The 17,033-nt window shown below is 44.8% G+C and overlaps 2 protein-coding genes across 3 annotated transcripts in view; one reads left to right on the forward strand and one right to left on the reverse strand.

Moving 5' to 3' along the window:
- Window positions 1–272: 272 nt before the first annotated feature.
- LOC131706624 (ribonuclease H2 subunit A-like) lies at window positions 273–11,709 on the forward strand. The gene is made up of 9 exons (XM_059008056.1): window positions 273–427; window positions 907–1,049; window positions 1,758–1,829; window positions 2,766–2,892; window positions 3,710–3,797; window positions 4,517–4,654; window positions 5,597–5,684; window positions 6,156–6,279; window positions 11,093–11,709. Exons 2-9 carry the CDS (start codon window positions 923–925, stop codon window positions 11,256–11,258), a joined length of 930 nt encoding a protein of 309 aa, XP_058864039.1. The 5' UTR covers window positions 273–427; window positions 907–922; the 3' UTR covers window positions 11,259–11,709.
- A 629-nt stretch (window positions 11,710–12,338) lies between these two features.
- Window positions 12,339–17,033, reverse strand: part of LOC117402024 (riboflavin-binding protein-like) — an 8,913-nt gene continuing 4,218 nt past the window's right edge. For both annotated transcript variants that reach the window (XM_034002823.3, XM_059008057.1), the window contains exons 3-6: window positions 16,865–16,940; window positions 16,492–16,620; window positions 15,848–15,944; window positions 12,339–13,234 (exon numbers count right to left, since the gene is read on the reverse strand). In XM_034002823.3, the coding sequence (XP_033858714.3) occupies window positions 12,932–13,234; window positions 15,848–15,944; window positions 16,492–16,620; window positions 16,865–16,940 (605 nt within the window). In that variant the 3' untranslated portion in view covers window positions 12,339–12,931. The remainder of the gene's footprint in view (window positions 13,235–15,847; window positions 15,945–16,491; window positions 16,621–16,864; window positions 16,941–17,033) is intronic.

The following is a 17,033-nucleotide window of genomic DNA, read 5'->3' on the forward strand; positions in this document are numbered from 1 at the left end:
TGATCGATGGATATTTGCGTTATAGCGCACTCCATGTTTTATTTCAGTATATGAATCAGAGATGCAGTGGTGTTGCCCAAACCGATCTGCAGTATAAACTGTACGTGTTTGTGCTGTATTCAAACTAACAACAACTCGAAAAACGTACTTTACGCGAACTACACAGTTAACAACAAACTACAACTCCCATAACCCTCAGCGCATAGCTGGCGTAACAACAAACTACAACTCCCATAACCCTCAGCGCATAGCTGGCGTAACAACAAACTACAACTCCCATAACCCTCAGCGCATAGCTGGCGTAACAACAAACGCGCGGGTAAAATGGAATAGGATGTCTTTGCAGAGCTGGAGTCTGGGCATGGTGCGGGAGATAGAGAGAAAATACAATTTCATTAAACATTAGACATTATTTAGCCTTTCACGTGTGAGTACGCTGCTTAATGGTGTTAAGTTTAGATTAATACGGTTGTTTGGAAGTAATACACGCTGTTATGCACGCTGTTTTTGTCATGAATACTCTGAGGTCGTTTTTTATCGGGGAATTACACATTTGCAATTTTAAGCCATGATTAAATTTAAGACTAGTCTCTGTAAGTCGCCTCGGATAAAGGCGTCGGCTAAATAAAACAAAAGTAAAATAAAAACATAAACTATTACTGAAAGCTGCAAAATGGCTCAAAATTATTTGCAAGTGGACAAGTTTAAATGATGCACAAAAAAAAACATTTTAATTTTTTTGCTCTTTACAAAAAAAAGAGTCTTTAATGGGCAGCGTTTCTTACATACGCGTCATATATTCAGCGACTCTTTCAAATCCCACATGTGTGCCTTTGTACCTTTTTTAAAAGGGTTAAAACTTTATTGACATGGGAAGCAAAGTTAAGTCTGCTGTTTCCGTTTCAGAAAACAGTGAGAGAAAATGGACCTGAGTGAATTTGAAGCGGACAATTCCAGGAGTTGCCGGCTGGCTTCTGTCGTTCCGGAGGTGTGCCGGACAGAGGACTGCTGTCTGGGGATCGACGAGGCCGGCAGGGGTCCCGTCCTCGGTAAGGATAAGGAAAGGGACCCGAGGTGAAGCCGACCCTGATAGAACTGTCCCACTGCCGCACACGCATACAGAAATGACCGCAAGCATTGCAGCCCCCTACAGAGTCCTTTAACTTGAGCAACCTGCTGAATCCTGTCACCTTAACGTATTATTATTTATTTCTTAGCAGACGCCCTTATCCAGGGCGACTTACAATTGTTACAAGATATCACATTATTTTTTTACATACAATTACCTATTTATACAGTTGGGTTTTTACTGGAGCAATCTAGGTAAAGTACCTTGCTCAAGGGTACAGCAGCAGTGTCCCCCACCTGGGATTGAACCCACGACCCTCCGGTCAAGAGTCCAGAGCCCTAACCACTACTCCACACTGCTGCCCTACACCCTTGTAGATTTTGGTGTTTTTTGCAATATAATTTTGTAGTTTTTTGATTACATGATGTTAAATAAGATTTCATTCATATATGTAAAAATAATGTGTTATCTTGTAACAATTGTAAGTTGCCCTGGATAAGGGCGTCTGCTAAGAATTTCTGAGCTACTGCCTAACAGACAATTTAAATTGGGAAGGCAGCATTCCCTCACCCCCTCTCCCCTCCCATTCCATTCCCAAAGCTCGCCCCTGGCGTTCCTGGGACATGGAGTGGGTGCTGATGAGTGTCCTGCCGCACTTAGAGCTCCTTTCGATTTCTTTCCTCCTCAGGTCCCATGGTTTATGGGATATGTTTCTGCCCGGTGTCGATGAAGCCGCACCTGCAGGATCTCAAAGTTGCGGGTAAGGAGCAGGCGTGTCTGCGTGTGGGCTGGGTGTGCTCGTCGCTGTGTGGCTTGAGCAGCTGCCTGCGATGCTGACGGTAATGTTTTGAGTCGCGTTGTTGATCGCTGTGCCTGTGTGCGTACAGACTGGCCTCTGTACAAACCTGAAGCAGGGTCAGTGCGTTAGTCCAGCTTTGAAATGTCCCCCTTCAGTCTCGGTGTGCCCAGCTGTACCGTGCTAATAAGTGTGATCTCTATAAATCTGTTTTGTAATGCATATACAGCTGTGGCCAGACGTTTTGCATCACCTGATAGAATTAACTTTATGAAGCAAAAATGAGTGGAATGAAACCTGCTGAAAGTGCAGTAGCTTCAAGTTCTAACATTTTGTTTCTGAGACTTCTAGCATTAAGATAAATACATTTAATAGTGGTCTTACCTGAGTTGTTGCCCTTGTTTTGATGTGGTTGTGACGTTAACATATTGAATTCCACGTCGCTTTGTAGTTTTCCCCATCTACTTAACGAAAAAACTGACAAATTTAAAAATGTGACGTTTTGAAATCTAACATGAAATGAAAGGCTACCGGTAGACTTTTGCAATATCCTTTTGGAGTTCTAAATTATACTCGTACAGTATTTTTTTTTTTTTTAATTAATTCTTATGTCTCAATCCTAAAATTCTAGGTGATGCAAAACTTTTTTTTTGTACCACTGCCCTAAACAGGGACAGTTCAGACTTTCACTCGCACCCCAATGCATTCTGGTATGTTTGACCTTTCACAGCAGGACTACACTTACCAGAATGCATTGCGGCGTGCGTTGAAAAGCTAAACTCTCCCCACTCTGTCGTGGTGTACACGCAGTCACAGGGTAACCCCACCCTTGTGGTCTGATCTCACAAATCAAGATGTTCTTGCAGCGTGATATTGAGTGCCGTTCCCCCCCCCGTGTAGATTCGAAGACGCTGTCGGAAGAGGAGAGGGAGAGGCTGTTTGTGAAGCTGGACGAAGCGAAGCACTTTGTGGGCTGGGCTCTGCAGGTCCTGTCTCCCAATACCATCTCCACCAGCATGCTGCAGAGGTAGGACGCTCTCCAGGGAGCGCAGGCAAAGGGGATGCAAATAAAGGCTCCTGTTGCATAGCAGTTTGATCCGTTCCTGGTTTTCACGATGAGGATTATTATGCACAGCTGGGCACGCTGTGGCCGATCAAGCTGGTAGTAAAACCTGGACTGGGTGAAACTGCTGTGCAGTAGGAGTCTTGTTTCCATGCCTGATAGGACTCTGTTTCGAAGTGCAAAGGCGGAAATTTATTAAGAGCAAAAAGCCACCCATAAAACAAACAAATATATCTGTTTTCTGTAATCAGGCTTGGCTATCTAAAGTTGAGTAGGTAGGATATTTTGCTTATGAAGATAATGTGTCAAGGGGAGGGGAGGGGAGGGGAGGCAGCAGTGTGGAGTAGTGGTTAGGGCTCTGGACTCTTGACCGGAGGGTCGTGGGTTCAATCCCAGGTGGGGGACACTGCTGCTGTACCCTTGAGCAAGGTACTTTACCTAGATTGCTCCAGTAAAAACCCAACTGTATAAATGGGTAATTGTATGTAAAAATAATGTGATATCTTGTAACAATTGTAAGTCGCGTCTGCTAAGAAATAAATTTGTCAGCTTTTTCATTAAGTATCTGGAAAACTACAAAGCGGTGTGCAATTCAATATTTCAGCATCACATTATTCAGCAGGTTTCGTTCGATTCATTCTATAGGGGGATGGGTAGAAACTGTCTGCAGAATTGGTTTCGAAATGCCCCAACCCCCCCCCCCAGGTAGCTTTTCACATCAGGTGTGTGTGCGGAGGCGTAGCGTGTCAGTAACTGTCTCCTTCGTGTGTGTCTGCCACAGGGTCAAGTACAACCTGAACGCTCTGTCTCACGATGCAGCCATCGGGCTGGTTCAGCATGCTCTGGACTGCGGGGTGCAGCTCAAAGAGGTGAATCAGCGAGGACCGACGCAGGAAGCAGTGCAGCTGCTGCTGTGCAAATAGGGGCTCTTCTTAAAACTCATTCGAGAGCGAGTCGAGCCTCGCGAGGAGGAAACTGACCGTTCGGAGCGCCACATCCAACCGGCCTCTCTCTCTCTCTCTCTCTCTCTCTCTCTCTCTCTGTCTGTGCGTTTGAAACCCTGTTTTGTGCACCTCCTTGGGTAAAATAAGCTAGTTAGCATCGTCCCTTGTGGCTTAAAGGGGTGAGAGATGAAAAGAGGGGGGCAAGTCGGTGGATCTGGCGGCAGTGTGGAGTAGTGGTTAGGGCTCTGGACTCTTGACCGGAGGGTCGTGGGTTCAATCCCAGGTGGGGGACACTGCTGCTGTACCCTTGAGCAAGGTACTTTACCTAGATTGCTCCAGTAAAAACCCCAACTGTATAAATGGGGAATTGTATGTAAAAAATAATGTGATATCTTGTAACAGTTGTAAGTCGCCCTGGATAAGGGTGTCTGCTAAGAAATAAATAATAATAATAATAATCTGTGGTGGCAGATGCAAGAGCCACAATCTTTAAATATAAAATAAATAACTAACTGACCACCCTTGTGTTGTGTAGTAATGCCCCTTTTTATAATAACGCACAGCTGTGGAAGCACGTTTTGGGATTTCAGGATTGAGACGTCATTTAAACTCCTGGGGCTTTCTCGTGGGTTCTGTCTCTCCAGGTGTTTGTGGACACAGTGGGACCTGCTGACAAGTACCAGGACAAGCTGTCCCAGCGATTCCCGGGGGTGGAGGTCACTGTCAGACCCAAGGCGGACTCCCTGTTCCCCATCGTCAGCGCTGCCAGTATCTGTGCCAAGGTGAGGAGAGGGAGGGAGGGAGGGAGGGAGGGCACAGTGTTGACCATTCAAGAAGCAACCGCATCTGCACATGTTCCACAGTGCTTTAAGTATTTGCAAAAGAGTTGCAACCATCTAAGGTCCAAGGGACAAAATAAGACTAGATGTAACAAAAATGACTATTGATTGCCGTGGGTTTGATTGCCTGTTTTATTTTGTGAAGCTTTTGTATTTTGGATCGCAGTCGGTTGTTGTTGTCCTCCTGCTTATCCTCTTCCTGCCAGCAGGAGGCAGTGTGGTCAAAGCAGATGGGGGGAGGAAAGGATTCAGCTGCTGAGAGAGAGAGAGAGAGATGTTGATTTTGAATTGAAATAATTCAAACAAGAATTTCTTTCTATGGTTCAAGAAAAATCAAGACTAAAAGGCACTTTTATAGAAATGGCTTTCATATCTTAGTGGGTTTTAATGTCTTTTTTTTAAATGGTCTGACGATGGCAGTGGTATCATTATTATTATTATTATTATTATTATTATTATTATTATTATTATTATTATTATTATTATTTGTTTATTTAGCAGACGCCTTTATCCAAGGCGACTTACAGAGACTAGGGTGTGTGAACTATGCATCAGCTGCAGAGTCACTTACAATTACGTCTCACCCGAAAGACGGAGCACAAGGAGGTGAAGTGACTTGCTCAGGGTCACACAATGAGTCAGTGGCTGAGGTGGGATTTGAACCGGGGACCTCCTGGTTACAAGCCCTTTTCTTTAACCACTGCACCACACAGCCTCCTTACACAGCCTGGTATCTGTGACCTGCTATACAAATGCATTGTGGTTTGCTTTTTTTTCTGCTATGCACTGTACAGTGTTTTGCGATACTTTTTCTCTAAAAAGTGCTCTATAAATGCAAGAAATAAATACATATGAAACGCTCCTGCGGTGCTGGTTGGGTTGCAGGTGGCGAGGGATCACGCGGTGAAGGACTGGACGTTTGTGGAAGATCTGGGAGAGGCTGAGATGAAGTATGGCTCCGGATACCCCAACGGTGAGGCTGGTTTTAAAAAAAAAAAAATACAGCGAGCAATCTCATTGGCTAAGAGGTGTTCCGACCCGTGCACCGTGGCTTGGAACTTTCAGAAGTTCCAAAAACTATAGAAACGTAATTTTAGATCTCTTAAAAAAAGTCTGCCGGAAGCCATGCTAGTAGCACACCAGTATTTCATGTTGAAAAATATTTTTCAATTTGTTAATTCTTCATGAAGTATCTGGAAAACTCCAAAGCGGCGGTGTGTGTGATTTCAGTATGTTAACGTCACATTGTCCTGCAGGTTTCATTCCTCTTTACGAAGCACACTGAGTTCGCTCTACAGGATGATGCAATGCTTTTGGGCCATGGCTGTGCATCTGTCTGTCTGTGGGCGTGTTTGCGTCTTTTAAAATTATTTTAATAATGCATACGTTTTTAGATCTTCGACCCTGTAACAGTTTGCTCCTCCTTCCTTTTTTCCTCCCCCAGACCCCAAAACCAAAGCCTGGCTGTCCCAGCAGCTGGACCCCGTGTTCGGATACCCGCAGTTCGTGCGTTTCAGCTGGAGCACCGCCAAGACCCTCCTGCATAGCAAGGCTGTGCCGGTACACTGGTAGGTGAGAGCAGCACCCAGCTCGGCTCTGAAACTCAACTCCTGAGCCAACGTGCTAGCAGGGTTGTGGTGTTAAATAACCCTGTCTTTATCCATCTTGCTCGTTTGGTTGTTAGTAGCTTATTGATCCCAGAATCTCATCAAGCAGCTTCTTGAAGGATCCCAGGGTGTCAGCTTCAACAACATTACTGGGGAGTTGGTTCCAGACTCCCACGATTCTCTGTGTAAAAAAAGTGCCTCCTATTTTCTGTTCTGAAAATAGTGCTAGTCCGGTGTCTGTTAAGCCAGATCACAGAGCTGTGTGTGCACACACGCCTGCCAGCTGAAGCATGCTGTGTAAAAACACAAGGGCCCTGTTAAAGAAAGCTGTTGTGTTCTGTCATTTCAATTAGATTTCCTCACTTCAATTAGCATTATCTACAGTGTGTAAACAGCCGTCCTGGTTTAAACGCATTCGTTCCTGTGTATCGGGGATGGTGAGCTAATCTCAAGACTCGCCTCTTCAGACAGCACCTGTAGAAACTCCTCTTTTTTTCCCTCTGGACACTTTATCACTCTTCCTTAAATGTGCTTTACTTGCTCTTATCTGCCCCCTATTTTACTGCATTTAATCCTGTACTTTACAGAGTACTGTAATCTGTCACAAGTGTTATTTAATCTGTAGTATTTTTGTATTTAATTATATCCTGATGTAACTATCACTGACAGTGTTATCTGCTCCGTTATTGAATCGTATCTTGTCATATTCTTGTACTTGCTAGAACCAAAGCCATTGTATTTTATCATGCTCTTAATTGTATTAATACTTGTACTGTGATTCTTGAAATGTGTTTTTGTTTACGACTGTAAGTCGCCCTGGATAAGGGCGTCTGCTAAGAAATAAATAATAATAATAATAATAATAATAATAATAATAATAATAATAATAATAATAACTACTAGCCAGGCTTGCACGCCTGGTCCAAAAAATAACACATGCCCTCCACTCGGGAGGAGGATTCCTGAGACAACTCGATTACAACAGCAACCAAATCACAGGGAAGAAACTGTGTAGGAAAGAAACTGAACGGGAAATGGCTTCCGCTGTGTCTGTGTCCTGGTGTTCTTTCACACGCTCTAGCTGAAGCACGCACGTGATGTTTTCTCTCTTCTTGTTTTTGTTTAAGCTCCATTGTGTTCGCGGAAGGCAGAGTTTTTTTGTTCAAGTGAACGACAATGCTCACCCCGCTTCAACACACCACATGAGAGTCTGATGTGTCATTGTATTTAAGAAAATAATAATAATAATTATATATATATATAATGAATATGACTACAAAGACCCTGGCTGTTTTGTGTGGGCGGGGCTCTCCTTCTTAACCAGATTTCTTTAGCATTCTGAGCCCAAATGTACATGGTCCTGGAGAGCCACAGTCCAGCTGGTTTCGTAGGTAGCCCTAAAAACCATTAAATTGACTAGTTAAGCAGTCATTCTTTTTCAATTTAAGTAGTAATTTGTTCAATTAAGTAATTTTGGAAAGAATTTGGAAGAAAAACGTGAACACTCTGCAGCTCTCCTGGATCAGAGCTGACCACTCCTGATTTAATTGAACATGTTAACTTGCTAAATTGATCATCTCGCATTCTTTAGAAATGGATGATTTAGGGGGTCCTATAAAACCTGCTGGATTGTGGCTCTCCAGACCCGCGTTGGCCCCCCCTTCCTTAACACACAAAATCTGAATACGTCATTGACACAATGATTGGGGGAGGTTATAGCCCCTATTATTTTGAATGAAAAAATAATCTGCAGATGAAGTTGGCAGCATCACAAAGCAGGAACTCTCTGGCTCCCGGCCTCCTATCTCTCCCCGTTTTCACAACAACGCCTCTCTCTTTTCCAAGCGCTTGTATTTTTTATCTTGCCAGCTGGGGGATTTTTTTTTTGGAGCAAAACGGTCGTGCACAGCAGCCAACTCCCCACCCCCTCGCCTTGTCGCCCCCCCCCTGTTTGATTGCCCTGACAGGCTGCTGAACAGGGAAAGGAGATGAGAACAGCGAGTTTTATCAACCTGACCTTCACCATCACAAAGCGTGCGATTGTTTTTTTCTGTCAGCTGTTAGATTAGAGATTTTGCCCACAGAGTTTTGACATTATTTGTTTCCAGTCAAGTCTGTGCTGTGTTTAATTCACGTAGGAGCGATATGAGACTCTGCGGCTGCTGTCTCTGCTTCTGAGAGAGTGCATTGCAGGCGTTTTCAATAGCTTCATGTTTTAATGTTACACATATTTAGAATTTTATGTCTTTGTCTAAATATGTGCAGGTCAAATACAGACGTCCTCTTTAGTGTTTACATAACAGTAAGTGTGCAGCAACGCCCAGTTAATTTCATATCCAAGTTTTTTTAAAAAGGTATTGACAATGTCGACCCAGGGGACTTTTTTGACCTGAAAAAAGGACCAGGGGTCACAAATGGAGATTAGATAAAGGGGCATTCAGAACAGAAAATAGGAGGCACTTTTTTTACACAGAGAATTGTGAGGGTCTGGAACCAACTCCCCAGTAATGTTGTTGAAGCTGCTTGATGAGATTCTGGGATCAATAAGCTACTAACAACCAAACGAGCAAGATGGTCCGAATGGCCTCCTCTCGTTTGTAAACTTTGTTCAATATGTTAGCGTAACATGATCCTGCAGCTTTCATTGGACTTTAAGAAGCAAAATGAATTAATTCTGTCAGGGGTGATGCAATATTTTTGGCCACAGCTTGTAGAGATAACAAGCTCAGATGAGTCTTCCACAAGCAGGAATGGATCAAGTTGCTATGCAGTGTCTTATTTCCATCCCTGCTGTTTTTATATTGAGGCACACACTGCGGTAATCTGTACGACAAAGCAGCTTTGAATTTTCACTTTGTTCTTTATTAAAATAGTAAAGAATGGCCACTTGATCTACAAATCAATTTTGCTATAAATATGCTAGTAAAGTTCAATTCTCCCTGTGCCTTTGTCCTTTGCAGCAGTGGGTTCATTCTTGTACGGACTGCAGTCGGGGCTCGGGGCTGAAGATAATAACAGTAGCTATTGGCGTTGTCGAATTTTGCAAACGACCACGTTGCCCCTGTGATAACCCCAAGCTCCTGTATTTGCAACAGTGTTGTCTTGTCTGTGCCCTTTCTGCGCACAGTAAAGTGATAGGGACGGGCTGTTCTGCTGCGGTAGCGATCTCTCGGACGACCTTGGGCTCCGATCGCTCGCCCGCTGTCCGAGTCACAAGCTGCTGTGGGGGGGAGTCGGTACAGACTGGCCCCTGTTTACACCGCGCACGCTGAAATGATGGCTTGAAAAAAAGTAGCTGACGCTGAAATTGTTGACTGGAAAACAGCCAAGTACTCTCTGGGACAGCTGTAGAGATTTCTGAGATTTAAAATGTACAGGGTGACCCATAAAGCCATGCATCATCATAGGCAATCTCATGTGTTGTTGATTTTTAGGATGTTCTCTGTTAAACCACACACACACACAAGATTGTGTTCCTCTGTGCTTCAACATATCTGACACCTGCAAGAAACAGAGAGAATATTAACAAATACAGTAAATACCTGTCTAATCCAGCATCGTTTGGGACCAGTAAATAGTGCCGGATTTTACAGTGTGCTGGAAAATATAATTCTGTACAGAATTGACAAACTGTTTGAAACTGAAGTACAGCAGTGTGGAGTAGTGGTTAGGGCTCTGGACTCTTGACCGGAGGGTCGTGGGTTCAATCCCAGGTGGGGGACACTGCTGCTGTACCCTTGAGCAAGGTACTTTACCTAGATTGCTCCAGTAAAAACCCAACTGTATAAATGGGTAATTGTATGTAAAAAAAATAATGTGATATCTTGTAACAATTGTAAGTCGCCCTGGATAAGGGCGTCTGCTAAGAAATAAATAATAATAATAATAATTGGAAGTACTGTGAGGTATGCCCTGTGATTTCAAGAATTGCATTAATTTTTAATCTCGCTTTCTCTGTCATGTAAACAGGAACGTGGACCGCACCGCGTGTGTATTTATGCAACACGCTTTGATTTATAAACTAAAAGGCAATGGAAAAATGACATGACGGCTCAGTCCGATTTCTCATTGATTTTAGTTAGGCGAGGCGTGCAGCATTCAACAGACCGGTCCGAAGTGTAGAGGGGAGCGCTCTGTTCATTTCAGTAGCAGTTTGATTGGGGGAGAAAAAGAAACAAGGACCAGGGGTCACAAATGGAGATCAGATAAAGGGGCATTCAGAACAGAAAATAGGAGGCACTTTTTTACACAGAGAATTGAGGGTCTGGAACCAACTCCCTAGTAATGTTGTTGAAGCTGACACCCTGGGATCCTTCAAGAAGCTGCTTGATGAGATTCTGGGATCAATAAGCTACTAACAACCAAACGAGCAAGATGGGCTGAATGGGGCCTGCTCTCGTTTGTAAACTTTCTTATGTTCTTAACTGATTGCATAAGGTACCTGTCTTTTTTTTTCTTTTCATCCTTAACATCCTGACAGCTTTTGAAGTCTGTTTCACAGCTCTTTTTGTGTAAAAAAAGTTGTCGGGATATTCACGATGAAAAGTTTACAGGTACGTGATTTAAACGTGGACGTGGAACGCTGGATGTTTTCCGAACCCCGCTACCTGTTCTTTTAATTTTGGGTTAATAAGAAGCAGCTGACAAGCCTGCTGTCTGACGAAGCAAGGTGGGCAGCAAGCGTGGAATAATGAGCCAGCCTCCCAGTGGAACAGGCGTGTGGGGCCTCTGTCTGTCTGTGATGAATAAAGCCAGATTCTCGTCCCCTGTGCAGGGATGATGATGACGACGATGAGGGCGGTGCGAAGGCGACAGCGGCCAAACAGAACTGCTCCTCCGTGCTGTCGTATTACGGGAGGAAGAAGAACGACGAGGGAGCCAAGAGGCTGCCCCATCGCTACTTCACAGAGCAAGCCCTGGAGACGGTCCGGGACCTGTAGCTCCGTGCTGGGCCGGGTCCTCTTCAGAGCGGCTGGGCCGTCCGTAAGACAGTCGAGATGCAATTGGACTGAACTGCCCGGGAATCGCCAGCCTCTGCACGCTGGGTTAGACCACAGCTTCCAGTGGTAACTGGTGTTGCAATGCAGAACGGGTCTGCGTGTGTTGGTGCGTCTCTCTCTCTCTCTCTCTCTCTCTCTGTGTGTGTCAAGCTGTAGTAAAATAAGCATGATGTCAATGTTTTGAGAAGAGGCTTGCCTTGTCTCTTTGCTTAAAGGTGAGCTTGTTCTCCTCATCTGGCGATTGTTTGTTTGTTTGTTCATAACTTTAATTATTCCATTTCATAAATCTTTGTATTACCCTTTTTTTTAAATAACACATACACGCAATCTTGTAACGCCAACATGTTCTCAAATAAATAACTTTAACATTCAAACAGGTGTAAAATCTAAACCCGCCGCCCATACCTCAATCTTAAAGGATTAATTTCTTGTCAAGTCAAGTACATACAGGTTATGTCTGTGTCTTTCTCTCATTGGTATTTATTGCAGACGGAGGTCAGCTGCATTTGTAAGAGATATAAAGAGCTGGATCTTGACCCAGACTTCAGTGAGCTCCAGATCTATAAAATAGTGGGGTGCTGCCATTTTATCTCAGTGGCTTCTCTTTCAGAGCTTTTTCAGTGACTCTTGTATTCTCTAGTCTGCAGTTCTGTGCAGGTCGCAGCTGCGTAAGTTGTTCATTTAAGCAGACGTGGTGTAAGCAGTGTACAGCTATGCCCAAAAGTTTAGCATCGCCCTATAGAGTGATCACGTTGGGAAGGTGCACCCCTGCACTGGCCAGTGAAGGCTGTTTTTGGTCAGCTATGTTCTCAAACTTTGCCTTCAACACTTGTTACAAAAACACTGTTGCACGTCCACCCAGAGCCACACCACAGCAGCTACACAGTCAGGGTCCCTCTGAGTCCAGCGCTGGCGTAGGCACGGTACGAGGCCCGGCTGCGTTAGAACATTTATCTGCTTCCAAAAACGTCTTGTGATCCGGAGACGCCATTCCGATTCATGACACAGCAGTCGGCAGAGTTTGGTTTCCAATATTATTTTATTGGTAATATGACCATTACATTTACATGGTATGATTCTCGTTATGATCAGGATTCAGTAGCAACTTATTACAAGGTCTGTTAAAAAAAACTCAGACTGCAAACACCACAAGAGAGAAAGGAATGCATTCTGATATAAAGGAAAACCAGTGAGATTTATATATAATTGCACACAGTATGACAGATTATGATGATGTTGATAAGTTATGAGTTTCTGTGTTCTGTTCTTAAATACTAAAATAAACTATAGTGCGTTTCTTTTAGCACTTCTAAATTCAGCACTGCTCAGTCTGGGTGATCTGTCGTGTTTTTATGAGCCTGCCTTAATGTTAATATAGGCTTTTTTTTCAGATTGAGTGTATTGTCTTTATTGTAAGATCTTTGGCCGAGTCAAAATAAAGGTGGGATTTACATCTGTGGGGGTTAATTAAATTAAGACAGGCTGAACTCCGCCCGCATCCTGCTATCCTTCAGTCTGCCCTTTTGAAATGACTAAAAGCTAATACAGTTAAATCTATGAATGAATCGATGCAATGCTTTATTTTTCCCTGCTCGTTGGAGCTCCAGAAGGCTCTAAAACCCGCTGCCGCTGCCTTCCACATCCTCAATGAAGACGGATCTCTTGCGCTGTCTCCTCCCGGACAGAGGGGGCGCTGTGGTGGAGCGGGGCTGGCCGCAGGGGGCTGGGCGGACGGGCAGCCCGGTCTTGGTAGTGTCCAGTTCCTCAGGGCTCCCCTCCTGGCCCTGCAGAGCCTCCATCACCTCCTGGTCCGAGGCGTTGAGAGTTAGGCAGGCGCAGGACCCCTCCTCTTCCGGGACCGCGAGGAAAGAGTCCCCCCAGAGAGACTGGCACAGCTCCCTGCCTCCCCCGTACATCTGAGAAACACAAACCAGCGCTGTCAAGGAGGGATCGTACATTGCAGGGATGGGAATAAGACTCCCGTTGCATAGCAGTGTGAGAGTTTAATAAAACACACCTGAGCTTGTTACCTGTACGCACTGGGGCTAATCGAGCTTGGAGTAAAACCTGGAATGGGTGAAACTGCTATGCAATAGGAGTTTTTTTTTTTTTTAAGCTTTATTGACCCTCTTGCTACTGCTTTAAAAAAAATAAACTTATGATTAGATTTATTAACTTTAAAACAAATCATTTGTTTTAGCTGTATTACCCTTATCGCTGGTCCAGCTTTTGATGCTGTCAAATTAATTTGTACGGTTTTGTTAAACCTCATTCGCTTTATTAACAAGTATCGCCGGTCCCACCTTTTTAAGCGTCCACTATCGCTAAGAGAAGCGATTTTGCGTTGTCTCGTTATTTGCTGTATTAAACGTTTCTTTCCTGGAGGACGAAGCAGTGATTTCAAATGCGTTTTTCTTCCAGCTTGATTATTATTTTATTTATTTCTTAACAGACGCCCTTATCCAGGGCGACTTTACAATTGTTACAAGATATCACATTATTTTTACATACAATTACCCATTTATACAGTTGGGTTTTTACTGGAGCAATCTAGGTAAAGTACCTTGCTCAAGGGTACAGGAGCAGTGTCCCCCCCACCTGGGATTGAACCCACGACCCTCCGGTCAAGAATCCAGAGCCCTAACCACGACTCCACACTGCTGATTAAGACCGTTAACTTCATTGTGCTGAACGTGTCACATCAGTGCAGAGGCTCCTGCCTCTGATAGACCCAGGTGCTGGAAGGCTTTCGCTGTATAAAATCGTCCTGGCAGCTGAGAGGGGTTGTCAGAAGCATTAGAGAGGGCTCTGTGATGCAGGGATAAGGGCTAGCTAAGCGTAAAGAAGCTCATGTCTACTGCACGAGTAAAGCGCTGTTGCATTCTTCTTTTATTTTGTGTTGGGGGGCGGTATTGAGAATCATTGAGTCCTGATCGGAGAGTGTTCAAGGCGTTGCAGGTATCAGATTCGTTCCGTCGGTCTTCACCTGTGTTGAACGGGTTTGGTAAGAAACGCGTGTTGTGGTAAATGTGTCTTTTGTGTGCGTGTGTTTTTTTTAAACTGGTGCTACACTAGGTGAAAGAAATGTCTCGGTTTCCGCACCCTTCTCTCATGAGATGTGTTGCACTCGCTCATTGATTGCAAAAAAAAAAACGATGCAGGGTAAATAGTGTGTGGCCGTGTGTGTGTATGTGTGGTTTAGTGTGTCACTGTGTGTGTGTGTGGCTTTGTGTGTCTGTGTGTGTGTGTGGCTTTGTGTGTCTCTGTGTTTGTCTGTGTGTGTGTGGCTTAGTGTGTCTGTGTTTGTGTCTCAGTGTGTGTGGCTTAGTGTGTCTCTGTGTTTGTCTCTGTGTGTGTGTGTCTCTGTATGTGTGTGTCTCTGTATGTTTGTGTCTGTGTGGGTGTTTGTTTGTGTTTCAGTATGTGCAACTCCTGCAGTCTCTGGTAGATTGATGAGACTTGACAGCAGATCTCCGCAGCCCTCACCCAGCTGCACTGAGCTCTCAGCTGAAACCGCAGCAGCAGCAGGCTGGTAAAACTTTCCAGGGCTACCAGGCTTTCTCTCTGAGCTCCGCCGGAGCCCACAGTCTTCTGAAAGACACCACAGCATTGTCTTCTGCTGGAGCCCACAGACACCAACAAAAAAAAAGAGAGGGCAGGTGATGTCGGTCTGGCTGGCTACAGAGCTTCTGTAGTTTTGATTTGTTATGTGTATGAAATCAAACCACTGGAAAGGGCAGCAGTGTGGAGTAGCGGTGAGGGCTCTGAACTCTTGACCAGAGGGCCGTGGGTTCAATCCCAGGTGGGGGGGACACTGCTGCTGTACCCTTGAGCAAGGTACTTTACCTAGATTGCTCCAGTAAAAACCCAACTGTATAAATGGGTAATTGTATGTAAAAATAATGTGATATCTTGTAACAAGTGTAAGTCGCCCTGGATAAGGGCGTCTGCTAAGAAATAAATAATAATAATCAAGCGTTTCTGTGGCTCCCATCTCCATGTCTTATTATCCACTGCAATGCTTTCTACAGCTGGGCTCAACACATGCATTCAAATCTATAAATATTGCAATGTATTAAAGCCCTCGAGAAGGACTTGTAGTCCAAATGCTTGTTATTAAATAGTTGCTTTCAGTATTTCTCTTTACAGGAAATCAGAGAAATAATCAATCTCGTGCACAGACAATGACAAGGCCGCCAGATGTCCCTAATTTGCATGTCTTTTTCATTCACCACAATACGCACCATTGGAGAAAACATCAGAGATCAACCACACACAGACACAGCACACAAAAACACAATCCCACAGCCGGAATCGAATTCGCTTTACAGTGGAACAGGTGGTGTCGTTTTGTTACTGAGAGTGTCTTTTGATGAGCTGTACAATGGACGAATAGACAGCCAAGCTGAAAAATTTCAAGCCTGTTCGAATTTACAAACCGTCGTCAGAGCACAAAAAAAAAATATTAAGAATGAAAATCTCAGGAAAGGGCTGAACGAGCGAGTCTGTAGGCAGGCCTGGATTCGTACCTGTTGGAAGGTCACGCAGTTTCCGGTACAGTTGTTTGCCGGAGTGTCTCTCATCCAGTTCCGGGCGCAGGTCAGGTCATCTTTACACGCGTCGAACCTGCGGACCACAAACACAGAGACCGCCGCGTCATCAGAGAACTGCTGTTACCGGCCAGTCAGCACGCGAGAGACACGGGTTCAACAATACAAGAAACTAACAATCCAAAAAAAAAAAGTCATTGAATGAGCAAAGCCTAGATTAAAGTCGTTGGATACCAAAAAAAAAAAAAGATTATTATCAGAACAAACATATTACTGGTATTTTTTTTCAATGCAGTGATTCTGTTAGGAAACTAGACACATCAATGTGGCACCGAGGTAGAAACAGAAATCGGACCGGGATCGGTTACCTCGTGTTCTGAGAGACAGCTCAGGGACGGAGAGGATTCGGGGAGCTTGTCTCGCTGGCACACTCAAGTGCCTGTCTTATGTATCTTACCTAACAGTGTGTGTGAAGCTGGTCTTTGTGATCTCTGCGCGCACACCGGTTCTCTAACCACGTTATCAATTCTGTTTGTTGCTCTGTATCCTGGCTGAGTTGAAAAGCTGTGTAAGTGTCTGGAGTTTCGCTTCTGAGAGGCAAGCGAAGTGGCTGGCTGTCTTACCATTGCTGGCAGAATCGCAGGCACAGCGGCACGGCCTGGATGGCTGTCGGTCGGGAGGGGTGTTGCCAGCGAGCCGCGTCCGGGGAGCAGCGATAGAAACACGCCAGCCGTTTCAGGAACCCCTCGCACCTGCGGGGAATAGACATGTCAAGCCACAGAGGGGTGCACCGGCAAACACAGAGGAGCAGGGTACAGCACAGTAATCATACAGAATTATACTAAAATCCCGTTAAAGGTCAGGAAGGTATAGTAAAGCATAACGAAGCGCGAGAGACGCATGGTAAAGCACAGGGGTGTTGAGCTACAGTCTAGTCTAGTACGGATCCACGCCAGCCCTGTAGTAAAAATGGACCTTGTGTTCGGTGCTTCTTACCTGGGGCTGAGAGATCCACACTGGTCCCAGTAAATGTCATCGAGAGAGACGGGGGAGAGCGCCGAGCAGCAAGCATCTGAGAGAGAGAGAGAGAGAGAGAGAGAGAGAGAGAGAGAGGGGGAGATAGAGATATGAGATCAGCTGAATTGCGCAAATTGGTCTAGTGTCT

Source organism: Acipenser ruthenus, chromosome 36 (assembly GCF_902713425.1).
Source record: "Acipenser ruthenus chromosome 36, fAciRut3.2 maternal haplotype, whole genome shotgun sequence".
Lineage (NCBI taxonomy): Eukaryota > Metazoa > Chordata > Actinopteri > Acipenseriformes > Acipenseridae > Acipenser > Acipenser ruthenus.